The 27,682-nt window shown below is 58.2% G+C and overlaps 2 protein-coding genes across 2 annotated transcripts; both read right to left on the bottom strand.

The window, feature by feature from the left end:
- Positions 1 to 367: 367 nt before the first annotated feature.
- On the bottom strand, positions 368 to 9,435 carry VWCE (von Willebrand factor C and EGF domains). Its single transcript, XM_080403836.1, has 20 exons — positions 6,403 to 9,435; positions 5,714 to 5,808; positions 5,545 to 5,634; positions 5,190 to 5,318; positions 4,987 to 5,103; positions 4,803 to 4,919; positions 4,462 to 4,638; positions 4,044 to 4,369; positions 3,877 to 3,970; positions 3,731 to 3,813; positions 3,457 to 3,544; positions 3,218 to 3,303; positions 2,943 to 3,060; positions 2,379 to 2,464; positions 2,090 to 2,186; positions 1,831 to 1,913; positions 1,546 to 1,636; positions 1,364 to 1,446; positions 960 to 1,050; positions 368 to 786 (listed from the first exon to the last, which is right to left on the bottom strand). Exons 1-20 carry the CDS (start codon positions 6,510 to 6,512, stop codon positions 383 to 385), a joined length of 2,565 nt encoding a protein of 854 aa, XP_080259962.1. The 5' UTR covers positions 6,513 to 9,435; the 3' UTR covers positions 368 to 382.
- Positions 9,436 to 9,525: 90 nt separating this feature from the next.
- DDB1 (damage specific DNA binding protein 1) lies at positions 9,526 to 27,644 on the bottom strand. The gene is made up of 27 exons (XM_080403818.1): positions 27,511 to 27,644; positions 26,347 to 26,495; positions 26,118 to 26,234; positions 24,638 to 24,859; positions 21,311 to 21,425; positions 21,101 to 21,198; positions 18,207 to 18,365; positions 17,716 to 17,799; positions 17,426 to 17,542; positions 16,957 to 17,059; positions 16,719 to 16,794; positions 16,536 to 16,644; positions 16,176 to 16,354; positions 15,915 to 16,078; positions 15,715 to 15,822; positions 15,148 to 15,355; positions 14,919 to 15,014; positions 14,554 to 14,665; positions 13,860 to 13,983; positions 13,348 to 13,512; positions 12,855 to 12,949; positions 12,522 to 12,692; positions 11,745 to 11,854; positions 11,373 to 11,542; positions 10,928 to 11,030; positions 10,421 to 10,544; positions 9,526 to 10,270 (listed from the first exon to the last, which is right to left on the bottom strand). Exons 1-27 carry the CDS (start codon positions 27,569 to 27,571, stop codon positions 10,187 to 10,189), a joined length of 3,423 nt encoding a protein of 1,140 aa, XP_080259944.1. The 5' UTR covers positions 27,572 to 27,644; the 3' UTR covers positions 9,526 to 10,186.
- Positions 27,645 to 27,682: the final 38 nt, after the last annotated feature.

Here is a 27,682-nt window from a genome sequence, read left to right as displayed (position 1 = left end):
GCCAGGAGCATCTCCCAGCCCCACATCCTGCAGCCAGAGAGCCAGGGAGGTGGGGGACGGGGGGGAGCAACTGGTTGTGCCCCATAGTCCTACCTTAGTGGGGTGGTGAGGGGCTTGGGAACCCCCCCATCCTGGGGCAGATGGGGATTGTGCAGCCTCTGCCCGAGAGAGGCAGCACCCGTGGGAGTGGGGATGCACCCATGGGAGCAGGGATGCTGTTGCCCACCCTGTCTGCTTGGCGCCCCCTCCCCAGCCACCCACCATCCCGGGGGCCTGGTGGGCCAGGCCTGCTGGTCCTGCAGACCCCCTCCTCCTCTATCCTACTCCTTCTCTTCATCCTCCTCCTGCTCATACCATGCCGGGCACACATGGCACCTGGGCCCTAAGGAGCCACATGGCCACCGGGGCTGTCCCCACTGGCTGGTGGTGCGGCAGAGGGGTCTGTGTCCCCAGGGAGTCCCCGAGCTTCGGAGCTCAAGCTGGGGCTGCCTGTGGGAGCTGGGGGGGCTGCAGTCTCAGAGGGGGTGTTGGGCGGCAGAGTGACTGCCGATGGGTTCCCAGAGGGGCTCGGTGTGCTTGGAGGGGGCTCGCCAGCCCCCGTGCTCCCCAGAGAGGGGCCGTAAGGGGCTGTGTTGCGGAGCAGGAGCTGGGCCAGGCGGTGGCGGTGGGGCTGGGTTGATGCAGGGGGGCTGGGTTGATGTGAGGTGCCAGCGGGCGAGTCCTGGTGGGTTGGGGACAGGGATGGGGACGGGTCGCTGCTCTGCAGTGGGAGCCGAGCATCTGTGGCTAACAGAGAGATACCTGTGGTTAGCACCTGCCTCTCCCTCCGGGGCCCTCCAGCCTGTGCGGGGGGCACCCAACCACCCTGGGGTGCCGCAGCACGGCCACGTCCCACAGGACTGGGGGGTCCCAAGCCAGATCCTGCCACCGGAATCTCGGAGCCCAGGCATCCCCATTACCTTGGCAAGGCGGGCAGCAGGCGGCGGGCAGCGCGGCGGGCTCTGCGCAGGAGTGGGGACACAGCCTCTTCTCACAGCTCACCTCCCCGAGCTGGCAGCGAGGGGTGAAGGTGGGGGTCAGCCATCCCCACCCTCCCCTCTGCTACCAGCATGGGCACCCCACGGCATGGGCACGGGCACCCCATGGGCACCCTGTGGGCATGGGCATCACATGGACACCCTGTGGGCACCCTGTGGGGCACCCCATGGACGTGGGACACCCCATGGGCAGGGGCACCATGTGGACACAGGCACCCCACAGCCATGGGCACCCCATCGACACCCTGTGGGCACCCCATGGACACGGGCACCCCATGGACACAGGCACCCTGTGTGCACGGGCACCCCACAGACACCCCGCTCACCTGGCAGGTACAGCGGGTGCAGGGCTGTCCCTCGGGGGTGAAGGTCTGGCCGTTCACCACCTTTCTACCCTGGTAGTTGCAGTCTGGGGGGAGTGAGGCAGTGCTCAGCGCATGGTGGGGGGCTCACCAGGCGGGGGGATGGGGACCCCTGCTCCCCGCCCCACCCTGTTCCAGGCTCCTACCATTACAGACGGGGCAGCACTCGCCCTCGGGGTGGAAGGGGTAGGTGCAGAAGATGGCACAGTCCATGGGCGAGCAGGCCACCGAGCCCAGCTGCGAGAGACGGGAGAGATGCACGAGGGCTGGGTGTTAGCGCCCGCTGGACTGGGCTGGGCTGGGCTGGGCTGGGGGAAAAGGGGCAGCCCCGAAATGCCCGGGAGCTTTTTCCTGCAACGGAGGAAAAAACTGGGGCTCAGCCCACGGGGCAGGAGCCAAAAACGTCTCGCGGTCCCCGGCACAGCCCTCACCAGGCAAATACAGCTGAGACAGGGATCCAGGACGGAGGGGAAGGTCTCATTGTTGTAGAAGATCCTTCCCATGTAGGTACAGCCTGCAGAGAGGAGAGGGGCACTTGTGGTGCCCAGGTGGCTCTGGGACCCCCGGGAGACCTCTCTGCTTAAGCCCAGCCTTGCTGGGTCTGGTCCTGCCTCAGGCTGTGGGCAGGGGACACAGAGGGGCCGCAGTGGAGCCAGCACCCCTCCAACAAGCACCCACGGCCCCCCTCACCCGCCGAGCAGTCGGGGCAGCACTGCCCAGGGATGCGGATGGGGTAGGGACAGGTCTCCACGCAGTCCGTCCGCTTGCAGCTGACCGAGCCGTCTGCCTGCAGGGGAGAAGCACTTGCCAGAGACCGTGGGCTGCCCAGCACCGCAGGGTTTAAAGCCCACGAAGCCGGGGAGCTGCTGGGGACCACGGCCGCGAGCAGCCTGGCATCCCAAGGGAAGGAGGGGAACAGGAGCCGTGCGCCGGGGCAGGGGCAGGTAGGAGGAGTGAAGCAGAGCAGGTTCTCATTCACCTGGCAGATGCATAACTCACAGGGATCGCCCGGAGACCAGATCTGTCCGATGGGAAATTCCACCCCGTTGTCATCCACGAAGCAACCTGGGGGAGTACATGGCGGGGGACGTGGGCACCCCCAGCCCATCTGCCTCCTGGTGTGTGTGCGCTGCTGGACACTTGTGCCGTGCCCATCCTCTGCCCACTCCCCACCTCCAAACCCCGTGGCTGTGTAGCCCCCCGTGCCCTGCCAGACCCTGTGCACCCCCACATCCACCTCCCCCACTTTCTTCTGCCCTCCCTGTCCCTGGCTGTCCCCCACATCCCACCCTCCCTGTGCACAGACATTCCCAACCTCCCACCCTCCCTGTCACCAAGTGCCCCCCACATCCCACCCTCCCCACATGTCCCCTACATCCTGTCCTCGCTGTCCCCCCCACCCCACTCCTCCTGTCCCCAGTCATCCCCCACATCCCACCCTCCCCATCAACAAGTGTTCCCCACATCCCATCTCCCCTGTCCCCAGCTGTCCCACCGCAATCCCACCCTGCCTGTCCCCAGGTGCCCCTCAGCGAGGGCTCACCGGCGGGGGCCGGGGGGTCCCGGCAGGTGAAGCAGCACTGCCCAGGGCCCAGGTGCCGCTGGTGCTGTGGGCAGTCCAGCACGGGGCAGGGGGCAAAGGAGCACTCCACCTCGCCACCCTGGGGACATGGGGACAAGTCATCCAGCTGGGCCCAGCCCTGTGCTTACCCATCCCGCCTCAGCCCCGAGCAAAGGCTGGATCCCCCCAGCAGGATGGTGTGGGGAATCCTCGGGGACCTCCAGCCCCAGGGTCCCCCCAGCCCCGCCGGGACCCACCCGGCAGACGCAGGTGGTGCAGTCATCCCCATCCAGGCTGAACCGGGCACCATGAGCATACGTGCGGCCCCGAAAACTGCACTTTGCTGGGGAGGAGAGAGGCAGCAGGGCCAGGACTGGGGTCAGGGAGTGAAGCATGGCTTCTGCTGAACCCCCACCCCAAACCTCCATCCCCAGGAGAGCCCTGGGCTCCCCCTGCCCCACGCGCCTCAAGGGTTGGGGGTCCTGGGGGGACCCACCGGGCTGGCAGGAACAGCAGTCGGCTGGTGAGGTGCTGGGGCAGGAGCCCGGGGGGCACTCGGGGGAGATACAGGAGATGTTGCCAGCCTGCAGAGGAGAGCGTGAGGCTGTCACGGGGCAGCCAAGGGGCAACGTGCCCCTTCCCCGCCATGGGGGGACAGCGCCAGGACATCACCTGCCACAGTGCATCCCTCTCCATTGCCCTGGAGGCACACGGCTGAGGGGGGATGCAGGGGGATGCTCCCATCCCCATCCCAGCCGTCCAGGGCTTACCAGGCAGACGCAGACAGTGCAGTTCCCATCGGATGGGGAGAAGACGTCGCCCTCGGCCCGGGCCACCCCCTCGTGCAGGCAGCCTGCAAGGCAGGCGGGTCAGGGGGGGCCGCCCCAGGCAGTGGGCTGGAGGGGCCAGGGCTCACCTGTGCAGCTGGGGCAGCAGCCCCCCGCTGGAGCGGGCAGCGGGTGGGAGCAGGTCACAGGGCAGCTCACAGCCTCACAGAGCACTTGTCCCCCCTGCAAGGGACATGCCAGCTCAGCCCAGCAGCTGGTGTGGTGGGGAGAGGGGTGGGGAGGAGGGGGGGCTTACCTGGCAGGCACAGCTCCGACACCCCGGCTCTGTCCAGCGAGCGCCAAGCTCCCAGGTGGCCCCACGGTACCAACAGCGAGGGGCTGATGGGGAGGAGGTACCGGGGGCTCCCATGGCACGCGGGGATGCCTCGGTGGCCAGGGATGCTGGGGCAGGAGAAGGTGAAGGGAGTTGGGTCCCAGGAGCTGCGGCAGGGAGGTGAGGCGAGGGGGAGCCCCTGGGGACCAGGAGCGATCCCCCTGAGCCGGGAGGGAGCAGGACGAGGGTGGGTGGATGCTGCAGGGACTGCAGGATGGGTGATGGGGCCAGGATGGATTTGGGATAGCCTAGGAAGAAAGCAACAGACATGACTTAGGGTAGCAGGGAGCTGGGAGCATCCTGCTCTGCTCCCCTGCCCTGGTCCAGAGGAGAGGGATACCTTCACAGGAGACCCTGTCACCACTGAGCCGGTACCCAGGGCGGCAGGAGCAGAGATAGCTGCCCAGGGTGTTGTGGCAGGTGTGCTGGCAGGCTCGGCGCTCTCCTGGCCACCGGCATTCGTTGACATCTGGGGGACAAGGGGACTTGCCAGTGCCCAGGCAGGAGGTGCTGCACCCTGGGAAATGGCTCAGGAGGGAGCTCGGAGCACCGAGCTGTCCCCTGCATCGTGGCCCTTGTAAGGATGAGGACAAGGTGACAGCACCGTGCCAATGGGCTCAATGGCCACCTCGGTCCCCTGGGCTTCACGGCACAGGAAGAGGGGGCTGGTGTGGCGCTCACCCACGCAGGAGTGCCGGTTCCCGTGGAGGTGGTAGCCAGGCCGGCAGGAGCAGCGGTAGCTGCCGATGCTGTTCTTGCAGCGGTGCTGGCACGGTGTGGCCAGGCACTCGTCCGTATCTGGGGGGCAGAGGCTGAGGGTCAGCAGCCCCGGCTGACCCCCGCGTGCCCCCTGGCCCCCACGCACCCTGGCAGCTGTGGCGGTCGGCGGAGAGCTGCATGCCAGGGCCACACTCGCAGACGAAGCCACCCTCGGTGTTGACGCAGAGACCCTCGCAAGCGGCGCTCAGGCACTCATTGATGTCTGGAAACAAGAGGGCAGAGCTGGAGATGGGGCGCCGCCACCACCGGCACCCCTTGTCCCTCTGGGACCTCCCCATCCCGGCTCACCGGTGCAGCGGACGCCGTTAGCCGTCTCCACCATGGAGAAGCCGAGGGGGCAGACACGGGCCACCTCCTGGCACCCGCCATGGTTACAGGAGAGGTCACAGCCGTACTCCCCACATGTCCCCGTCGGCTCTGAAACAGGGACAGGGAGACCACAGGGCACCAATGCCACCCCAGCCCAGCACTGTGGCACCCACTCCCCAGATCCCGCAGGGACTGCCCTGGGAGCAACCCTACCCCTGCCAGACACAGGGACTGCACTGGGGGATGCTGCAGGGAAAGGTGACAAGGAGCAATGTGCCCTGCCAGGAGAACGCAGGGATGCGGGGCTTTGGCACGACTGGGAGCAGACAGGTACCTGGGCAGGTGATGCCCTGTTCTCCATCCGGACATGAGCAGAGGTTGGGGGCGATGCACAAGCCGCTGCCACAGCCGAAGGAGCAGAGCGCTGCGGGGAGCAGGGACAGGCAGCAGTCAGGAAGGCAGGGACCCCCATCCGACCCCGTGCCCCCACAGCCCATACTCACGCAGGGTGCACTGCCCGCTGCCCGGGGACAGCATCCACCCGGGACAACATCCGCTGCTGAAGCCCGAGAAGCAGACGTGGGGCCCCACGCGGCGCCTGCAGGATGGTGGACAGACCAGAGGCTGAGGCCACCCTGCCCCGAGCCCCCAGGGCAGAGAGAAAAGGTCCTGGGGGAGCTCCTCCAGCCAGCGGGGAGCCCTCTGCCCCGGGAACGCGGGGCCAGAGGACACACAGGAGCAGTCACTGCGTGCCCATGGCCACCCTGTCCCAGGCAGCAAAGCATGGCATGGAGCAGGGGTGGGGGAGTGAACTGGGGGGCGAACCAGGGTGCAGTAGGACCCCAGTGCCAGGTGGGACAGAGGAAGGGGACTGTGCCCCGGCCAGCCCCAACACCCCAGCACGTGGTGACAGGGAGAAATGTCCCCCAGCAGGACACAGGGAGCAGGATACAGGGAGAAGGTTAGGGATGCGGGGAGCAGGACCCCTGCGAGGGTCACGTTCCCCTGGTCCCAGCCACCCCCAGGCAGAGGGAGGGGTGCATGGGGTGCCAGCCCCTCTGGCTGGAACTGGAGGCATGGCCAGAGCCCCGAAGGCAGCCGAGAGGATGGATGGCCAGAGCTGGGCACGGCACGCTGCCATCCCCAGGTGTAGCTGAGAGAGGGAGAAGGAAAAGAGGGGGGACCCGGCTACCTCTCCACGGCAAAGCTGGCTGGCTTCTTCCTCCCGGGGTACACCCTGCCCTGGCTGCCCGGGAAGAACAGGGACACACAGGCAGCCTGGAAGAACAGCTCGACCAACATGACAGGCGGCTGCGGCCGGCGGCACGCTCCCAGTGCCTGCCTTCCTGCCTGCCTTCCTCCTGCCTCGGCGGCACGGGCGCCTACCGCATGCTGGCCCTTGGCCCTGCTCCTCCTCCCGCCCGCCGGGCCGGGAACAATGCGGGGGGTGGGGGGAGGCGAGAGCGGGGAGCGCTGCAGGGGGGAAAGCCATCGGCACCCAGCCCTCCACCCACCCACCCACCCACCCACCCCGGCGTGGGGGGACGCGTGGGCCTGGGGATGCTCGCCCCAAGGCTGGCTTGCTTGGCCAGGGCGAGCGGCTCCATCCCGGCCATCAGCGTGGTGGCGACAGGGCAGGGAAGGGGGTCCCCAAGGCGGTGGGAAGGAGCAGCGAAAGCGTCCCCCCTTCTTTCCTTTCCCACATCTGGCAAAGCTCCGGCATGGCCTCTCCCCACCCCTCCTCCTCCTCCTGGCGGCACTGGGCTGCCTTCCCAGCCCTGCACAGGGACCCACCAAAGAGGAGCACGCAGCAGATAAAGGGGCCAAAGTGGAGCCGGGGCAGTGGGGTGCGCCCAGCCGGGAGAGGGGTGCAGGATGCTGCGGGACACCCACGCAGCGGTGTCACCCCGCTCTGAGGCTCAGGGTCACCCCCCAGCCAAACCCCCCGCCCAGCCCCTCAGCGCTGCCCGGGCGAGGGGCTGAAGCGAAGGTCGCAGGCAGGTAAATGATTTATAGCAGGGAGCAAAGGGCTCCGGCCGCCGCTTTGCGCAGAGGCACGGTCAATACCCGCAGCCTCGCCGCAGGGGGACAGACCTGCAGCCTCCAGCTCCCCAGCCAGTGTGGATTTCCCCCAAAAGTCCGTTCCTGCCCAAGGGTTGGGGTCACCCAGCCCAGCCCCAGCACCACCCTCCCCCTACATGCTTAGAAATTACAATTACAGGGTGCTGGGTGCGGGGCGCACACCAGTTCTAGGGGTGCAGGACCCCCAGTGCAGCCGCAGCTCAAGGGGAGCAAGGAAACCCCTGCCCTTGGGGGATGCAACCCCAGCCCCCGGCTCGGGCAGGCGGCTGCGCAAACACGGCTGGAGCGTGGCCAGCAGCACGGGATCAACACCCGGCCCTGCCCCGGCCAGCAGCGCTTCTAACCCGGCCACGGAGGCTTGTTTGCAACAGGAAAAAAAACCCCAAAACTGGCCGAGAAAGGGGAGGCTGCCAGCATCGCGTCAGCACCAGCATCCCCAGTTCGGGTGGGGAAGGATGGTGCGTGCAGGAGCGGCACGGAGCCAGGCCTGCCAGCCTCCACAGGCTGGTGTGCACCCCAGGACCCCCCAGTTTAGTGAGGGGGCCGAGGAAGCAAGGGGCGCCGGGCAGGCAAGGGCAGAGCCCAACCACCCCAGCTCATACAAACACCGCCTGCTCGAGCGCATGCTCCAGACCCTTCGCCGAGGGTCACAGCCGGCTTCCCCCCGTCCTGCACCTCTGGGCAGGGACATGCCCAAAGAGCTTCCTCCCGGTGACCTCCTCAAGGAAACCAGGGCTGCCCAGCTGTTCAGAGATGTCCGCGGGAGCACAAGGATGCTTTCGGCACCAACTTTCTTTTGGGATGCTGCCCACCTCTTGCTGCTGCAGGGAGGGAAGAATTTGGGGAAAGCCTGTGCTGAGGCAAACCTGCGCAGGATGGGATCAGTGGGATCTGAACTGGGTGGCTTACGGACGGGGCTCGCACGCCAGGGGAGATCCAGGCTGGCACAGGGCAGGAGAGTGGACACAGAGCTGGGGAGAGGCCCGGGGTAACACCCAATGCCAGGAGGAGGAGGAGAGGGCAGCAGGGAGCCGGGGCAGCTGCAGCCAGGGCAGCCCCTGGCTTTGGACAATTTACAGCACAGACAAATAGAGAGCAGGAGGGGAATTGTTAAGCTGAATGCTACGCACAGAGAACCGCAGCCCTGCGGGCGGCCACTCACTCCCCCGTGGACCCCGCTGTGTCCGTGAAGGGTGCATGGGCAGACGGGGTAGCTACCCCCAGCGCAATTCCACCTTGCTGGGAGCAGCAGCCCAGATGCTCAACCTACCAGTTACCAGCAGAATTCAGCATCGTTAGCGCTAATTGAAGCTCGAGGAGGAGCAGCCCGAGACCCTGCATCCATCAGCCTCACCCAACATCTGCTTCCTGCCAGCCCCAGCGCCTGCGGCAGGAGCCTCTCCCACGGGAGCAGCAGAGGGTGCCTGGGTCCCCTCATGCCAGCTGAGGAGAAGGTGACGGAGCAGAGGATGAGTCCCCCTGTCACTCACACAGCCGGGCTCGCAGTCACAGGGAGTGAGGACACCGGTAAGGAGCAGCCAGAGTGGGACGATGCAGCAACAACTGGAAAATCAGGCCCCAGGTCCCCAGCTCTGCAGGGACACAGGCTGCCAGCTGCAGGGGACACGAGGCTCACAAGGAAAAGGCCAGGGCGGCTCGAGAAGGGTCTCCAGCTCCCATCCACGCCACTGCTAACGCTGGCTGCTGCCAGAGGCGGGCACCCCTGGGGTCCCAGGAAGGTGGAGAGTGCTGCTGTCACTACACCGTCTCCTCTCCCACCTCTGATCTACTACCACCACACAAGCTGGGCCCAGAAGCTGCCAAAAAGCACTGCTCCTGGGGAGGGGCAATCCGCAGAGATGAGTTTCTTCCAAAGGGAGGTACATGGGCAAAACCTCAAAAATTCAGCAAAAGATCTGCCTCCTAACTGGGGCGCTTGGCGATGCTGCTGCCAACCTGTTTGCACTAGGCTGCACCCAGAGGCAAAACTAAAAGTTCTTTCAAGTCAAAAGAAGAGCCCTAAAAATGCATCTGGAAAAAGAGACACATGCCCCAGCACCTGCAGATCGCCCCGCTGAGCCTGCTGCCCCCCACGCTGCTCTTGCCCTTTCAGCGTGGGGAAAACTGCCTTGGCTCGGGCAAGGGGTGCCTCCAGCCAGCCAAGGACACGGCTCTGCACAGCCGGTACCACCCCTGCGGTCATGAGGAGGAGTTCGGCGCCATGAGACAGACCTTTCCTCTTGGACTACTTTATTTGGTAAAACTCAGAAACCAACAACTGATTGAGCTTCCCAGAACTTCCCTCCCTGAGCGAGCCACAGATCCTGTGGAGGGAGAGGAGCACGCTGTCCCACTCAGCTTCATCACCCACATGTGGAGGAATCCTCCCTCCCCGTGTCCGCACATTTCACCAGCCCCAGACGACTCCTCCAGCCCTCGCCCTCACCCTAGAGGCAGCTTCGCTTTCCTCTTCCAGAAAACACGAATCAAAAAAGAATCAAAAGTGAAACTGAAAGAAAAAATAAAATAAAATAAAAGAACCAAACAAAAACCAGATACTAAAGACAACAGTGACGAGTGAATCCAGGCAAGGGCACCGCATCAGCCGAGCGCTACCGGTCAGTCACCCGAAAGCGACCAGCAAAGCCCAGTTCTGGGTCAGTAGCCAAGTCCGCAGGATTCTTGAATCCAAGGCAGGCGATGACGTGGTGCCTGACCAACAACCCCCCCAATCCCTAGCAAGCTGGCTCCCCTCCAGAGGCTCCTTCCCCCATGTCCCCTCAGGCAAGGGCCACCACCGCTGGTGTTCAGCTGGGGTCCCCAAGCTACAGGTGGGGAAAAAGACTCCCTTGCTCTACATGGAGGGAGGTGCTAGGGAACGACCCCGAATCCTGCTAATGGATCCGGGTCAGCTCCTCCACAATCTTTATCAGGTCGTCTACAGTGGCTTCCCTCTTCATGCCGCTACCGTCGTCAATCTGCAAGGAGAGCAAAAGGCATCAGAGCACGCAATGCCGAAGAACACCCTTACAGGAGGGCACACATTCAGGATTTACTGCAGCCTGGAATCCTGTGCAGGGTCCCTACTGCTAGTTTGGAAGGGTCTAAGCTCACATCACCCATCGCACCTGCAAGTTTGCCACCACCTCCTGCATCTTGGGCCTGCTGATGTCCAGGAAGCTTTCGATCAGGTCACCATCGATGAACCCCGTAGCCGGTTCTGTTTTGCGTTCAGTGTGAAACGACCTCCAGGTGCCACCGTCAAGGAGCCAAATCCACAGGGAGTAACAGCAGCCCCGGACTATGGCAGCAGAGCAGCTGGCCCAGACTGACAGTGCTGTGTCGGGAGGATCACTGAATTTGTGCCACAGTTTTAGGGCTACCACAAAGCCAGATTCATTCTCAAACCCTGTAAGATAGACCCTGCTCTACTGCGGGCGCCTTCCGGGAGCACAAAGCCCTGGGAACCTGGAAAACACACTGCCACCCTCTCCAGCTGATGTACGCTCCCCACCAGGGTGTCCCAACAGAGATAAACCTCCGCCACCCCACCCTGTGCCTGGCTCGGGCCAAATTCCCAAGCCACCCCCCAGCAGCGAGCGGCGCAGGCTCCTGACCGAACTGCGAAAGGATATAAGGAGTGCTCAATCTTGCCCACGCTCTTGATGACTTTATTCAGCCTGTTCTGCATGTCCAGCAGGAGGTTGTACCAGCTCTCCGACAGCGAGGTCACCAGTCCTGCAAAGGGCAAAATGGAGATGAAGGGTCAGGACTCACCCCAGGGTGTCCCAGCAGCTCCCAGCAGGCAGGGGTTGGCAGGCTGCCAGGACTGGAGTTGTGCTGGAAACTGGTGCCTGAGAGAGCTGGGACAAGGAAGGAGTTTCAAAGAAAGCCAGAGCACTTTCCTCTCCTGGAAGCAACCCAGGGAGAAAAGCAGGTTTCTGAAGGGAGTACGGCACAGAGCGCCACACGAGCGGGGAACAGAGAAGATTGGAGACATGAGGAAACCCCAGCCCGGGTTCAGCAGAGGGAAGGGGACCTGTCACCCTCCCACTCAGGCTGGGGAACCCCAACCCTTACCAATCATGCCGTTGACTGTGCCAAAGAGAACAGAGCCCTGTGTTGGTGTAGATGTCTCCCCCAGGTTCTGCATGACCAGAGACCCGTGACAGAAGACATTGACAAACTCTCCCAGGTGGGACAGCCCCACCTCCTGCAAGTGCTGGCGCTCCTCATCGGTCGTGGCCGCGCTGAAATCCAAAGCACCCTGGCTCAGTCTGTGCTGCGGTGACATGAGAGCTTCCTCTGCTCCCACCTCACCCCTCCTCAGAGCTGGGCATGCCCCTCCCAGCTTTCCTGCCTGACGCACATCCCTCTTGTGGAGGAGAAGGTCCTATCACCCCCATCCCTCCCATCACGCATTGTCACATTCCCCCCTGACAGCCTGCTCACCTGTCCTTCTGGCACACAAACAAATTGAAAGCATTCTCTGCTCCCAAGAAGTTGTCATCATCCAGGATCTCCACAGCACTCATCCAGTTTGGATTGAAGTCCCGGGCAATCTGGAAGGGGACAAGAGGAGACTCAGTGTGCCCAGATGGCCTGGCCTGTGATCCAGCATCTTCTTCCACCCAACGCTAACATTCAGGAGCAAGGTGGGATCCAGTCTGTCCCTCTCTGCTAGATGAAGCAGCTGAGCGCAAAAGGCACTGAGCACCTTCTGGAAGTGGCCCTGGCCCGAGTGACACTCTGACAATGCCAGGACACTCCCTGGGCAAGCGCAGGCCAGCCCGTGCCAAAGGCATGCCCAGAGCCACTCTAACACGGTAAGTGCACAGACTGTCTCAGCGCCTGGTCCCTCCCCCAGCTACGCTGCATTTGCTGACAGAGATGCAGTCGCACTAAGCCATTCCAGCTACACAACAGGCAGTCCAGATGGCAGCTCCCCACCCTGGCAGGCAGCAAGCACGCACCCAAAGCCTGCTCTTCAAAAGGCTGATACACTGTCCACTTCCCTGCAAGTCCAGATATCTGTCCCTCCAGAAAACACAGGGATCTAGGCGATGCTGCTCTCATTGCAGAGCCCTACATCATTGTCTTCAAAGGGCTGGCAAGGTGGGGTGAGTCAGACTCCTTTTACCACCTTAAACACTGTTCCCAGAGCTACTGGAACAGGCAGCACAGATTCCCGGCATGTCTTTGACCAAGACTATTCGACAGCACTGATACCTCCTCGAAGTTTCCTTCCATGGGCTTGTATGCCAGGAGGAGGACAGACCGCATCAGATCTCCCACAAGGATGAAGTCCCCCTTAGTCTTCAGGTAGAGTGCCATGATGTTGTTGTAATGGTTGCACTCCGTGCGCAGCTCCTTCTCAGCTGTCCACTCGTACAGGCGCACCTGAAGGAAGTGACATGGCTCTGAGCCAGCACGGACACCCACACCAGCCAGGACACACTCCTTGACAGAAGTCAGGGACCTGGCTAACATCCACACAGGTGGAGCAGCTTCCAGCTCTGAAACGTGCTCACAAAACAAGTCAGGGTCTTGCAAGAGCCCTACCGTGCTGTTGATGCTGGCTAACAGCTTCCCATTGAACTCCACCATGGAATACACAGCCCCCTTGACCTCCTTCTCAGCCAGGCTCTGCAGCTTCCCTGGAATAAACCCATGCACAGCCCAGTTATTTGCCCTGTGCTCCCAAGGGTGGCACAATGAAGGGATTCAGATGAGCTGCTCTAAACATTGCTCGCCTCAGAGGATCTCTGGGCGAGTAACACAGGAGTGACATGACAGCAAGGGCAGCCACAGAGAAAGCAAATCTCAGAATCCAGTCCTGGTGAGGGATTCTTGGGCTTCTCTAGGAGAAGAGGGGAAAGGGAACACACTGTAACAGCCTGCAGCAGAGCAAGAGCCTGTCTGTGGGTAGCTGGCAGCAGGCTCCTTGAGAAAGACTGTCTGCTGCTGGGACCTGAGCTCTCTTGGGCCCGAGAAACTCATCTCTGACCTCCCTCAAGCAGCTGGACTTGGCCATGGAAGAAGACCTTGTTCTTACCATCCGAGTAGTGGAAGACAACGATGCGACCTTGTTTAGGCTCTGCCTCCTCAGGATACACCATGGCGGTGCCCACAATGAAGTAGGTGTTTGGGTCCTTGCCGAGCTTGCAGGAGACCAGGCTGAGAGCGTACTCGTTTTGCAGAAACTGGTGAGCATGAAGCACTGTGCAAAGAGGGAAAGGCAGAAACGATCAGGTCACCCACAGCCCAGCAGGCAGCACTTCCATGCGTAGGCAAAGCAGCTGAAAACTCAAGACATGCCCAAGGTAGCTGTGTGGAGATCTCCTCTCCCATTCCCCACCACCCCCTTGTGCCATCAAACCCTGCTATGCCTTAAACCTACGCCCTGTGGCTGACACTCCTCCAGCAAAAATGCTCTGTCTGAAGGGAACGTGCAAGATGACTGATCTTCACAAGCCTTTGAAGATCACTAGTCTCAGCCACACGCTGATGGGCTTGTCCTGCGGGAGAAAACTGGCCTAAGGTACGGGCAGCATTTGGGACCGGTACCTTCGAAGGTGTGCTGATCTATGATGAGCAGGTTGTGCACCTCCACCTCCTCTCCAAAGGATGTCTCGTGCGGCGCTGTGCTGCTGGAGAACAGCTTGCTGGTGCTCACGCTGCTGGACAGGGCCTAGGACACAGGAAGATCAGTCACATCCTCATGCTGCTCCACATGGGCTGAGGCAACCGGGGACCAAGAAAATACATGGGAGAGAAGGTGAAGCAAGGAGCTCCCTAGGCTTGAGCAAGGGGACCCACTCCCTGTTACCAGCAGAGACACGTGACATGCACGGCAGAGGTAGCACTGCTGAGCAACAGCATTAACAGAAGAGTTTATGCAGTGTTGTAGTTTCCAACAGAGCTACTGCCTGAAGGGCACTTGTGCCTGCATCCCTAGAAGAAGGAACCCACTCAAGACCAGACAGAAGCCTGTACGGAGACTGAAGGAGCAGCACCCAAACCCAAAGGTGATCAGACAGAACGGTAAGCGTGTCGAGGCTGCCAGAGCGCAGCACAGAGAGCCCTTGTCACCACCACACAGATCTTACTACCCCACAGATCTTACTACCCCATCTCCTCCCAGGCTGCCACAGCCTTGGAGCTTTGGAAGAGAAGACTGTCAAGGAATATCTGCATCACGGTTTGGCCTGAGGAGCTACGATACCCACAGCCCAGGGACGACCTAGCAGCCACCCCTCACCTGAGTGCTGGCGCTGGGTCTGAGTGCAGTGGTGCCCCCACTGGCATCCTGCACCTCGATACGACTCGAGAGCACGCCGAAACACTGCGATACCTCTTGGTAGCAGATCTTCCTGTGGGACAAACAGAGCTGTGTGGGCAGGAGAGCCAGCACAGGCCACTTCAAGGAGAGCACGGGGGCTCTGGAGACAAGAACAGACAGAGCTGTTCACTTGCCCAGACTGCTCTGAGCACAAGCCACCAATTCACTCTGCGTGTCAACTAAGCCCCCAACGGGAATGCTGACTGTGAAGTCCTCCCCCAACCTTGTCCCATGCAGTAGAGCATGTGCCCTCAAGCTGGGCTCCTTCCCCCTGCTCAGCTCACCTGGGTGATTCATAGAGGGGAACCGTGCGGATGTGCAGCTTCTGGATCTCGTCAATGGTGCCAATTGTCAGGGTGCTGTTGTTGGCCAAGGCCAAACTGTATGGGAAGACAAAAACGGGAGCAATGGCACTTATAAGGTGGATGGCACAGCAAGAACCTCCCTCCCCTCCGCACCCCTCAAAACTGCTGATCCCAAGATCCTATTTGCTGATCCCAGGATCCCACTCACCTGTCGGGATACCCATCTGAGTTGAGAGGACACATGTAGTTCACCTCCTTCAGGTTGACATTGGAGAAGACCAGCTTGTGGTTACTGCTGTAGATGACGGTGGGGCGGTCAGAGCAGGCAAACACGTTGGTGGTGGACAGAGAGCGGAACGTCCTCAGGACGGTGGGCTGGGTCCCAAGGGTCACCTTCTTCCGGTCACTCAGCAAGCCTGCCGAAAAGGAGCACTGGTGTTGGGAGCTGCCACAACGGAGCTCCCGAGAGCAAGGCAGAGCGCAAGCAGCTGCAACACCCTGGGAAGAAATGAGTGTGGGTAAATGCATCCTGCTGTCAGCACAGGGCAGCAAAGCAATGAACGTAACCATCGGTCTCCTTTCTTCAGAGCCCACTGGAGAAATCCACCAGCTCCCAGCGCCCACAGCCAGTCCCACCTAAGCACGACCCCGTCACAGTGAGAAAGAAAGAAAAAGGAGATCTCTCCAGAAAGATGAAAGAAAGCACATCAAGCAAGAGGGCACCAGTTCAGCCACCCCCTTCAGCAGCCTGCTCAGTGCTAGGCTCTGTAGTCACCTGTCTCAAGGCTGAGCCCAAAGTAGAAGAGAGCTCCATCCCCTAGGGCACACAGAAGGTAATGGCTGCTCTCAAAGGTCGTCATCAGGATGGAGCGAGGGATAATTTCTGCAGAGAGCAGAAGAGAAGGCTGATGTCACTCGTGACTCAGCCAGGTCAGTGACTGCTGCCATCACCCAGCAGCCCCAGGAGAGCCCTACCTCCTCCCAGCATCTCCTTGTGCAGCAGTTCAAACGAAGGCAGCTTTAGGATGCGGGCAGAGATGTCAGTCCAAAGCCCGATCGCACACAGTGGGGACATGCCATTAGTGTCCCCCAAAGGGGTGATGTCCAGGCAGGCAACTTCATGCTCCATTTCCGTGCAGCTGGCAGGAGGGAGGAAGCAGAGGTGTCAGTCCTGAGCCCAAAGACAGACAGCAGAGGCCAAGAGCCCTCAAGCCAGGACAAGAGATGTGCGCCCACCTGATCTGCCTGAGCTCCTGGGGTCGGATCTCCAGGTAGTACAGGGCTCGTCCCACAGCCACCACTACCTGGTTACTGTTACAAGAAGCCACACTGATGTTCTTCCCGTTGGGCTCTTTCCACTCACTCACCAGGGCTTTGGGCTCCTGACTAACCAGTCTCACAGAGGCAGAGGTGATCTGGAGAGAGAAAACGTCTCTGCTCAGAGCCAGACCACCACCTCCCATTCTGACAACAGCCCAGGGAAGTACTGCAAACCCTGCCCCTGATAAGCAGGGCAGATCTATGCGAGTCCCACAATCAATAAGGACAGTAGGGTCACCATGAAAGACCTATCTGTTTCCCTAGAACTGGCATTACCTGGATCAATTGCTGATGTGCCACATTGCCGCAGAAGAAAGTCTGCTGATCATCCACAAACCCTGTGAGCTCCGTCTCTTCTACTTCCTCTCCATTTAACATCAGAACTCTGAAAGGCAACTCCTGTTACGCCATGCTCCAACAGGTGGCTGACAGCCTGGCTCAGCATGAACCCTGCCTTACCTGGTCTGGCCCACAAAGGACAGCACCAACGTGTTGTCTGTTTCACGGTGAGAGTCTGACCTCAGGGGCCACAAACCTGCAAGAAAGTGAGGCCACACTTGCTCACAGTGAATATTCCAGAAGCTGGTGGGTGGCAAGGCCCCTACCCCACACCCAGCCTCAGTCTGTGCACAGTGTGCCCCCACTGGGCCCTCTCACGCTGCGGGTGGTATGAGACAGCACTGAACAGCTCACGCACCTTTAATCCCTGGCAAGTCAATGCTGGCGTGCTCATGAATCCCAATGCCGTTCCGGATGATCCGCAGCGAACCCTCTTTAAATGCACCTGAGCATGTGACCAGCTGGAAGAGAAGCAGGTGATCTTTACCAACCACTGCCGGGAAGCTTCCCCACTCCTCTTTGCAGCGATGGGTTCAGGGGAAGGTGGGATACCCATCTTCTCAGAGGAAATTTTTTTGGCAGCTGATCCTTCCTAAATGCACAAAGGCAACCCCTTCCTCATGAAGGGGGGTACCCAGGACTTAGCCACCTCACTCATATCACATCACTCTTAGTAGGACCTCAATACCATCCCTGCACCTGGATAAGACTTGGAGATTCTCCCACAAAAGATTTGTAGTCTTTTCCTTCTGTGAACAACCGATGCATCCATCTGGCCGGCCCAGACATTCCCAGCACTGAGAAAAGAAAAGCAGAATCAACATTACCTGCCCCTGGCCTTGTCTTTCCAGGTCTACCACACACATGTCGACGATGGGCCCGAGGTTGGTGAAGGTCTCCATAGCCACAACATAGGAGCCCTGCTCGTTGCTGTCCACGTTGAGCTATGAATAAACACAATCATCAGCTTTCAGCAAGGCCAGGCAAGTGGAAAGGGTGTAGGGCAGACAAGAAAGGAAGATTTATCCGCATACACCTCTTAAGGCCATGAAAAAATTAAATATGTACAAACCCCTGTCTGAACACACAACTAAGCCAGAAGACATCTGCCGTGTACCTTCACAAGTTGGGAATCCCCAAGACGAGAGCCGACAAACACAACTCCATTGTCCAGGTAGGTCAAGCACTCTGCAATGGACGTCTGGGAATTGAAAAGACACAGATGAACCACTGCTAGCATGGGAAGAACCCTGCCACGCTCTGCAAGCACCACATCTGAGCTGCAGCCCCATAGGAAGACCTTGCGCACATGAGAGGAATTTAATCCCTTTACAAAACCCACAGAGAGTCCAAGCTTCTCCCAGGGACAGCACACATGCACCAGGCAAAAACCTGAGGAGATGGTGTAAACTTTCAAGTACCACACAGGGAATTTCCCAGCAACAGCCCAGAGCTGCAAGAACTGCAAAACATCACTCCACCCCGGGCTCCAGAAGAGACACCGTTCCTGCCACTCAGTCCTCAGCGAAGCATGTCCAGCCTGCAGAGCCTCCCAGCCCCGCAGCGAGAAGCGACAGGGACAGCACACACAATGGGGCTGAGTCCTACCTCCCCGAGCAGTTCTACACGCAGGTCCTTCAAGGTGACAGTGCCGTCCATCTGTTCCTCCTTCTCCAGGAGCAGCATGAAGAGGCGCCCTTCCATGTCCCCCAGCAAGTAACGGGACCCGTTGGGATCCACACGGTTGTGGCACACAATTGTACTTTGCTGCACGCGAAGGAGGGAGGGAATTTTTAGGAACCCATTGAAACAGCCCCAAGCGGGCAGAAGGGAACAACCACACCCACAGCGCACCGGCTGCTAGCTGTAACCCCAGCAGAGTCCGTGCCTCCTACACAGAGAGGGCTGGATTCACCCTTCAATAAACCTCACCAGCAAACACAACCAGAACCTGTAGTCAAACAGTCTCATTTTTGTTCACTAGGAACCACCTCACGTTCTTAAACACATTGCTAGCTTGTTCACAGCCCAGGGAAGATGCCATCAGAACGCCTATTTTCCTAAGGCTGGGCCTTCCACAGATGCAGAGATGCTAGCCGGGACCTGCAGAGCTCCAAGCCTTGCTCCATCTCCGGACCCAAGCTCTGCAGACACTTTGCTGTGTGGTGGATGCTGCCCAGCCTCCTGTCAACGTATTTGGCTTTGGTTTCAAAATCCTGATCTTGCAGATCTTTATTGTATACAAACAACCTCTCCATCATTTATCAACGGCCCTGGCAAACTGGGGAGGTCCCAGACAACCTGAGGGAGGCCAGCGTGACCCCATCTATAAGGGCAGGAGGAGGATCTGGGAACTAGAGTACAGGCTCATCAGCCTGACCTCAGCGCTGGGGGAGGTTACGGAGCAGGTCATCCTGAGCACCATCACACGCAGTGTACAGGACAACCAGGGGATCAGGCCCAGCCAGTACAGGGTTATGAAAGGCAGGTCCTGCTTGACCAACCTGATCTCTGTCTACAAGATGACCCACCTAGTGGATGAGGGAAAGTCTGTCCATGTTATCCATTCAGACCTTGGTAAAGCCTTTGACTCCGATTCCTACAGCATCTCCTGGAGAAACTGGCGGCTCATGGTTTGGACGGGCGTGCTCTGCGCTGGGTGAAAAGCTGGCTGGGCGGCCAAGCCCAGAGTGGTGGGGAATGGAGTGACATCCAGCTGGTGCTGGTCACAAGTGGTGCTCCCCAGGGCTCAGTGCTGGGGCCAGTCTTGTTTAATACCTTTATGAACAATCTGGATGAGGGCATCAAGTGCACCTTCAGTCAGTTTGCAGATGACACCAAGCTGTGGGGAGTGTTAATCTCTTGAGGGCAGGAGGCTCTGCAGGGGGAGCTGGGCAGGCTGGACCGATGGGCCGCAGCCAGTTGTGTGAGGCTCAACAGGGCTCAGTGTCGGGTCTCGCACCTGGGTCACAACAGCCCCACGCAGCGCTACAGGCTTAGGGCAGAGCGGCTGGGAAGCCGCCCATTGGGAAAGGGCCTGGGGGTGCTGCTTGGTGGCTGGCTGGACACGAGCCAGCAGTGTGCCCAGGTGGCCAACAGCATCCTGGCTTGTATCGGAAACAGCGTGGCCAGCTTTTTCCCACCAGGGCAGTGATTGTCTCACCTGTGCTCAGCACTCGTGCATCTGCCCCTCAAACCCTGGGTTCAGCTCTGGGCCCCTCACTGCCAGAGGGGCTGAGGCATGTCCAGAGCTGGGCAGGGGGCTGGGGGTGCTCAGCCTGGAGAGGAGGGGACTCGGGGGGGACCTGATTGCTCTCTACAGCTGCCTGAAAGGAGGGTGTAGGCAGGTCGGGGTCAGTCTCTTCTCCCAGATAAAAAGCAACAGGACAAGAGGAAACAGCAAGTTGTGCCAGGGGAGGTTTAGATTGGACATCAGGAAAAATTATTCACTGGAAGAGTGGTCAAGCACTGGACCAGGCTGCCCAGGGACATGGTGGAATCACCATCCCTGGAGGGATTTAAAAAACACATAGATGCGGTGCTTAGTGATATGGCTTAGTGATGGACCTAGCAGCCCTGGGTTAATGGTTGGACTTGATAATCTCAAAGTTCTTTTCAAACCTAAATGATTCTGTGATTCTAAACATCCCACTGGCCTCAAGTACAGGAGTGTCTGCACTCTGCCTGCACGTTAAGGACCATGTCAGCAGAGCGCAGGTGACTCACTCTGCCTGCTCCAATATAAGACTCTCCATCACAGAGCTCCAGCAGTAGTCTGAGAGCCTGCAGGCATTCAGGCAAAATGTTAGTATTTCTTTACCTAAGATCTGCAGTTCTTTTCTAGCCTGTCAATATTTCCAGCTTAAAAGGACCTTTTGATCATAGCTCAAGCCCTCTTTCAGGCTTGCATGGCACCTCAGCCATGCCATTTGTGCTTCCTGCACCATTTAAACATGGGAACTGGCCTGTCCCTGATAAAAACCACATGCTCAACTTGTGTCACAAACCCTTTAAGTCTTTTTTTCCTTTTGAACAAGTGCCCCAATCATATACCAGTGTACTCAAGTCTTCAACAGGCTCATTCATTATCTTTTACTGCCAAGAATGAAACCAGGCTCTGGCCTGGATCCTTGCCCAAAGCATGCACTACCTCCTAATTAATCCTTTTCTCTGGGGCTCAAACAAGATTTCAGCTTTGCTGCACCATTTCTAAGCACTCAGCAGAGAGCAGAGCCACACACTGCACTGCCAGCACAGGCTGCCACCAGTACAAGGATCACATACATCCACCAGTCCCCAGAAATACAGACCAGACATCGTGTGGAACACCTCCACTTGCCAAACCTCAGGGAGTAAAATGTTTCTATTAGACTACACCTGGAGACAAAAAGCAGTTTAAATTCTTGAGTACAACTAGCCCAATATCGTACCAGCACTCTGAGAGATGCCAGCAGATGAAGGAATTACACAGGACACATTTCTAGGTCTCAGCAGCCGCTCACCTTGATGATAGGTGGAGCTATAGCTAGGTATTTATCTCCGTTGTGGTAGGTGATAGACTCCTGCCCAATGATGATCGCACCCCCAAAAGGCTCTGGCACTGCGCAGGGGAGAAGACAAACGCCTTGTTAGAGAACCTGTGCAGCACGAGTGAGGCAATTCAGCCTTGAGAAAGACACGGGAGGGAAGATCTTTTACAAAGAAGGACCAACCTGCGATGACCATGGAGGCTTCAGCCTCTACGTTCTCCTGTTTCCAAGGGCCTTTGTTAAACTCCTTCTCGCGCAGGGACACCTCGTACGTCTTGACATGGCGACCCTGAGGGTCCTGAAAGAGAAGCCACAAATGATGATGTACACTGATGACAGCCTCACGTGCACGGCACGAGAGGCTCCAGAAGCAGAGCTGACAAGCAGCTTGCGAAGCAAGGAGACTCCACCTCGTTTCCTGCAAGAGCGCTGTCACCAGCGAGCTACTGAGGCTTCCCACCCCCCTTTCTCTCTCCCTCAGACCACACGTGTGCCTGAACATACACATACTGCTGTTCTCCCTAACTTTACCCATATGTAGAACAACCTTTGAATAAATGCCTGTGCCAAAAAAAGACTGAAAAATATTCTTGCATTTTTATACAAGTGATTTTCTGGAACTCGTATTCATCTGACGCAGAGCGCTCTAACAAATCTGGGCACAAGTGACACTACGCAGTATCACCACCGCCTCCAGCTCCAGCAAGTCATTCAGGAATTCAGCTCTGCTGTAGCGGTGCAGGTGCCAGAGCAGCTGAGCTCCCACCTCAGCGCTCCTCAGGCCTTGCAGCCTGGTTTCCTGAGGAAATATAACCTGCTTGTCGAATAATCCCCCAATGGCTCTGCCAGTCCAGTGGGCAATTTCAACTAAACCTGGCAGGCACAGAGGTCTCCAAGGCAGTGAGTCCACGCAGCCCTCACTGAAATATGCAGTGGGTGGGGAAGAGGCCCACAGATCAGCACCCCACTCCAGGAAAAGGCGGTCTACGCTAACCAACACTTGGGAACCTGCATGGGAAAAAGGTGTATGAACACCCAAAGCAGAGAGAGGGCTTTGAACATAACCCACTGACCAATTTAATGTCTCCAAAGCTAAGACAAGGCTCTGAAGCACAGGGAGTCAGGTTTCCTTAGTCATGTCATTCACAGAACGATTTTACTATGCCTTGCCACTTTCCAGATCTGAGCAAAACCATTTTTATTCCTCCCTGTAGCCATCAGCTCTGTAAAGAAACACTCGCAGGAAAGCTGGGCACCTCCCAGCCCCTGCCACTTGGCAAACATCCTCACTGATGGCGCTCCAAAGCTCGAGGTCCTGCTGGGAGTTGGTGGTGCAGCACAGAGGGAAGCGAAGAGCAGCACTGGCTGACAGAGAAGGGGAACCCAGGAGAACAAATAGCTCTGTGGGGAGGAGAAAGCTGAAGTGGGGCTGTTAAAATGGCAGAGGAGTCACTAATGAAACTTGTGACAGTTCTGCACTTTTTTACCCCACACCACAGCAGCGATTTATTTTTATGAACTTCCCCTTTTTGCGGTATCTTCCGTTTCAGAACTACACCAAAATTATCTCAGACACTGCTATTCTACTCAGTCCAGATCCTGTGATAATGATTAATACATTGAGAAGGAATAAAAGCAGCAGCTTGGAAATGTTCCCTTCTCCACACACACGCAAGTCAGAGACCCAGGGGCCAAAATAAAGCCAGAGTTCATGCAAGGCCTAATGAGTCAGACAACTTACAGCTCGCTCCTGCTACAAGGATAAAATTCATGCTGAGTGTCAGGCATGGAGCAAGCTATTAATTGCCTATTTGTACAATACATGTTTATAACAAATGAAGCATTAACAGACTTGCTCTGATTTAACCTGTAAAGGTGTCAGATCTCCAGATAAGACCTTTTTCACTAGCTGTCTACGTGGGGTAACCAAGCTTCTGTTTTATGATGCTCTTGAGTACCAAGTGAAAACTGGCATGCTCCTGTCCAGACCCTGACACTGAGTTTAACAATTTGTCCTAATCACCATCCCTCTCTGCCTCAGTTTCCCCAGCATGCAACAGCAACGGTACTAATCAAAGTCACAGGTATGCTCAGCACTTTTCAGAGCAGCACACCACCACTGCTAGGCTTCTTAGTGCTGGAGAAGTCACCCAGGCAGTGAGTCAAAACCAGAAATACACAACAAGCCACCCTCAGGGCATATTTCTAGGACCAAGATTGGCTATGAGCTTCCCTTCTGACACCAGGTTCCAAAGTCAGCGCAGCTGCATGGGATAAAAACACAGTCCCCACACACACTCCCAAATCACACAGAAATAAGATGGTCACATGTTGTGAAAGCACGCACGACAGCCCTCCAGGTCAGGCTCTACAGTGTATGCAAGAGAACACGACTCCCTTCTCCTCTAAGTAGAACAGCAGTGCTTTTTCTAAGAAAACACTGCCTTTTCCTACAACATAGCAACAGCTGAAAATCCTTTGCTTTTCCAGGTAATCAAACCCCTTCCTGTTTTCTTCCTTTTTTGTGCACACCGTTAACTTGTCACACAAGTGTCTGTGAAGTGGGCAGGATATGTGACAGCTGGGGACACTTCCCAGCAAGGCTGAAGAGAGCACGCTGTTTGTTCAGGTGACAAGGGAGAGCACCAGCTACCCACAGGGCAGGGGAAGAGCACTGTCCTGGCACGGGGGAACCTGGGCTGCCCTCCCAACCCCCAGTTATGTGGTGACAAAGTGATTTCTCCCCTGGGCCTTTACTCAGAACTGTCAGGGGGCTTCAGCAGCACGCAGATAGGGAATAAAGTCACTGCTGCCACATGGTTAGTAGCTCTAATGGTATGAGTTTGCTACTAAGAACTATGCCAAAGCTGAACTGAATTCACAGCAGATCCTATGCGCTGCTGTCCCAGGAACTTTCAGCTAGGTCCACGCTACCCACAATTTGACAAAGCAAAGATAATCCCTCGCTCAGTCAGCACAGCAAAGGCTCTTTGGTTCAAAATAAGCATTTAGAGAAGGGCCTAAAACACTGCCTCTGTGAGGACCCAGACGATAGGAGTGGTTATGACCCCTCTTTACACTCCTGGGGTGGCATCCCAGATACAAAACAAGACACTTTTTTTTTTTTTCCCCCCCACGGGGAAGGCTCAAGTCTCACAGCATTGCCTACAGGAAACAACTGGCTCTGGCTCTAATCCACCTGCTCAGCACTTGCTGGAAAGACCCACGCACTCCTGCATGTTTCACAAGGAAATGGTCCTATCCGGAGCATTGCTTCCTCTCTCCCAGAAATGGAAAAAAGCATCAGAGAGGAACACAGACTTTCCTCAGCTACACAATAAGCCTGCAGGATCCACAACTGTCTCTCGGGTCTGTTCAAAGCATTGCCTTCCACTGGCCGCAGGACACTGCTGCTGCTCCAAGCCCTCTGGAAGACCTTTAGAGACACTGGCTGGTGCACCAGCCACCTCCAGCATCCTCCACCCAAGTCACCAACCAAGAACAAGGTACCTGGTAGACAAAGCAGATGGTTGGAGCCTGACAGCCATAGAGAAACTTCACATCGATGACTTGGAGCTCTTCCAGGCGGATGTTAAAAGCTTTTAACTCCTTGTTCTCCCGGTCCAGGGGAATGACCTTGAAAAGGCCATCATAGAGCCGCAGGCCGATCATCCGGCACTCTGGGTCAATGATGCCAATTATGCCAGTCTCTGAGGGACGGCCAATGCGATCCTGAGCAAGAGATCCACAGAGAGGGGAAAGAGGGCAATTAGCACCAGAAAAAAAATCCCCACGCGCAACTCCAGATTAGTAGGTACAAGAGTTACCACCCCTTAGCTGAGGAACAACTCCTTGCACACCTCCCAACAGGCTTTAAAATACCATCTGGCAAGCCAAAGGCGATTCAGGCATCTCCTGCCTAAAGCAGACAGTCCTTTCCACCAGAGAGCCTGGCAGACCTCCCACAGCACACACCTCTCTCCCAGGATCCAGGCACTCCCGGAACAGACCCACAACTCATTTCCCAATACTAACTCCACTGAATGACCTCAGAGAAGCCACATTGCTGTCCTGTGCCTCTGCTTTCTACCACTGACAGAGAACGATGTTACACTGCCATGAAATGCTTTGATATCCATGACCAAAAATCACCCTCCAGAAATCCACCCCATTATCAGCCTCCACAGCCCCCGCAGCATTACCCGGCAGGGGCTGATATCAGCATCTCCGTATGTCATGAGGCAGAACTGTGGCACGGGAAGATTAAGCACTTTTCCCCAAACACACTAACATGTTACCTACACCTCCTGCCCCTAACTCCCTGCTCAGCTTCACAACAGTAACTCAGCAGAAGCTCAGTGCCTGGAAACAGACGGAAAATATTTTGGCTTGACAGCTGATGGAAATCGTTTGGCTAAAGACTAACAAAAAAGCCAAAGAGTCAGGACATGTGGATTTCTGACCTGCTCAGAAGGCATGATTTTAATCCACACAGAACAATGGAGAACATCTCCAATTATTATCAAAGTCGTATAGCCACAATGGTAAGGGTAACTTCAACAGTCATGATCCTGCTATGCAGCGTGTAGAGACCGGCCACAAAATGCCAGAAGAGTCATTTCCCAGGGAAAATTCTATCTTATGCCGAGTTTTGAGAACTAATTCTCTTTGAGAGCTAATTCTCTTTACAGTAGGAGGATCTCAAATTATCCTTATTCTGCAAACTCCCCCGAGAACACAGTTGCAGCTATGTCCTCAATCCCTGAGCCTGACTCACTACAGGCAAAAACCTCTGGAAATACCAGCGGCAGCAGGTGAACCATACCAGAGCCAGCGGTAGGCAAAGAATCGTACATAACCAGGCAGAAACCCATCACCTAGGCGCAGCCTCATCACCGGAAATGTAAAACCATCACTATGGTGGGATGTTTGTTCAGGTGACAAGGGAGGAAGGGAATCTGCCCCTTTCAGGTGCTGCTGCTTCACTCACCTGCACGTTGCCATGGGCACGGGTTATAATATCAATGCTGTCCCCGTTCTGCTTGTACTCAAGGATGCAGGCGTTATACTTGGCTGTCAGGATGAACAACAAATCCTTGCTCTCCCCCTGCCAAAGAGAGACAGCGTGCCTTCAGCAGGGTGGCAGAGCCAGTGGTACCCGCGCGCCCATGCCTGCCCTCCCCAGCTGGTGAGCAGCCCCCTCCCCACAGCACACCCACCTTGGGGCGGAAGAGTTCCATGACGGCAGTCTTGCCGTACATCCCCACCTCCTTGACGGGCCGCAGCCCCTCCGCTGTCACCACATAGATCTCCAGTCGTGTATTCTTGGCGATCAGCAGGTTCAAATCCTCTGCTGAGGTGAAGTGTCCTGGAAAACAGAGAGAAGAAATCACTGCTGAGCCCCAAAGAAGTAACAAGGCAGCACTGCGAGGTGCTCTCACCGAACAACCAGTCTGCCGATCCTGGGAAGCCTGGCCTGCACCCCCCCAACCTCAGACTGAGCGCCAGCCTCCCTGCAGCACCCCCGAGCCATAGCACCACAAAACCCCAGCACCTTCCTCCCACAGCACCCAGCGCCCTCAGGAACCACCTTTCCTGTACTTTGATTTCTCATCTTTCCCCAGGGAACTCTATTCCCAGCGGCCCTTCCCACCGTATCCCCTCTCCAGAGTACGCTGCAACAGCCTAAACCACCGCGCAATACAGCAAGACACAGACATCACCACCAGCTCTCCCCACAACACCCCAAACCTCTGCTGCTCTCTAACCCCTCCCCAGGAACCCCACTTCATCCCCACACACTAAACCCCCACTGAGCTCTCAGAAACCTCAAACCTGGCCCAGATCCCCCTGAGACACCCCACTGCACCCCCAGCAACCTCAGCACAACCCCAGTGCCCCGCACCACTTCCATAAACCTAAACGCAGTACCCCACAGCACCGCCCCCGGGAAACTCACGACACCCTCACCTCCCTCAGTGCCCCACAGCACCCCAACAAACCTGAAAGCCCCCTCGGCTACTCCCGGTGCCCCACAACACGCCTACTAACCTTGGGGCACCCCAGGCCCCTCAGTGCTCCCGCAACGCCCCCAGATCCCCTCCACACCTCAGCACACCCCAAGGCACCACAGTGCCCCCAAGTACCCCCAAGGACCCCAGCGAACCCCCCACACCCCGCCGGGGCCGCAGCACTCCCGCAGCTCCCCAGTCGCCCACTGAGCCTCAGGAACCTCAATGTCCCTCCAGCCCCTCAGTGGCCCCCAGCACCTCCTCGCCCACCAAGCCCCCGTGCCTCAAGAGCCCCGCCACCACCCCCACGGCCGCACAGGTCCCGCCGCGCCCGTTAGGCCGAGGGTCCTAGCGCCGCCCCGCCGGCGGTACCGGTGACGCAGCCGTTCACGGCCGTCGGCTTTTGCGCCGTCACGACGTAGTTGTAGGACATGGCGGCGACAGGCAGAGCCGGTAAGGCGGGACGGGAGCGGGACGGAGCCGGAGCAGGACGCGGAGCGTACCGGGAGCGGGGCCTGGCGCGGCCTCTCCGCCGCCGCCGCCA

The sequence above is a fragment of the Falco punctatus genome (assembly GCF_963210335.1).
Source record: "Falco punctatus genome assembly, chromosome: 10".
In the NCBI taxonomy this organism is placed as follows: domain Eukaryota; kingdom Metazoa; phylum Chordata; class Aves; order Falconiformes; family Falconidae; genus Falco; species Falco punctatus.
Note: the sequence above shows the minus strand (reverse complement) of the source record. Positions and strands in the feature narration are given on the sequence as shown.

What these genes read in the sequence shown, in the direction of transcription:
- VWCE (XM_080403836.1), bottom strand. Translation starts at nt 6,512, where the DNA reads ATGTTGGTCGAGCTGTTCTTCCAGGCTGCCTGTGTGTCCCTGTTCTTC. An exon ending in TAACGGCGTCCGCTGCACCG is followed by an intron (nt 5,104 to 5,189) that starts GTGAGCCGGGAT and finishes TCTTGTTTCCAG; the next exon opens with ACATCAATGAGTGCCTGAGC. An exon ending in GAACCGGCACTCCTGCGTGG is followed by an intron (nt 4,639 to 4,802) that starts GTGAGCGCCACA and finishes GCCATTTCCCAG; the next exon opens with GGTGCAGCACCTCCTGCCTG.
- DDB1 (XM_080403818.1), bottom strand. Translation starts at nt 27,571, where the DNA reads ATGTCCTACAACTACGTCGTGACGGCGCAAAAGCCGACGGCCGTGAAC. An exon ending in TAGCTCCACCTATCATCAAG is followed by an intron (nt 18,366 to 21,100) that starts GTGAGCGGCTGC and finishes CTTCGCGTGCAG; the next exon opens with CAAAGTACAATTGTGTGCCA. An exon ending in TGTCTTCCACTACTCGGATG is followed by an intron (nt 12,950 to 13,347) that starts GTAAGAACAAGG and finishes GGTTTATTCCAG; the next exon opens with GGAAGCTGCAGAGCCTGGCT.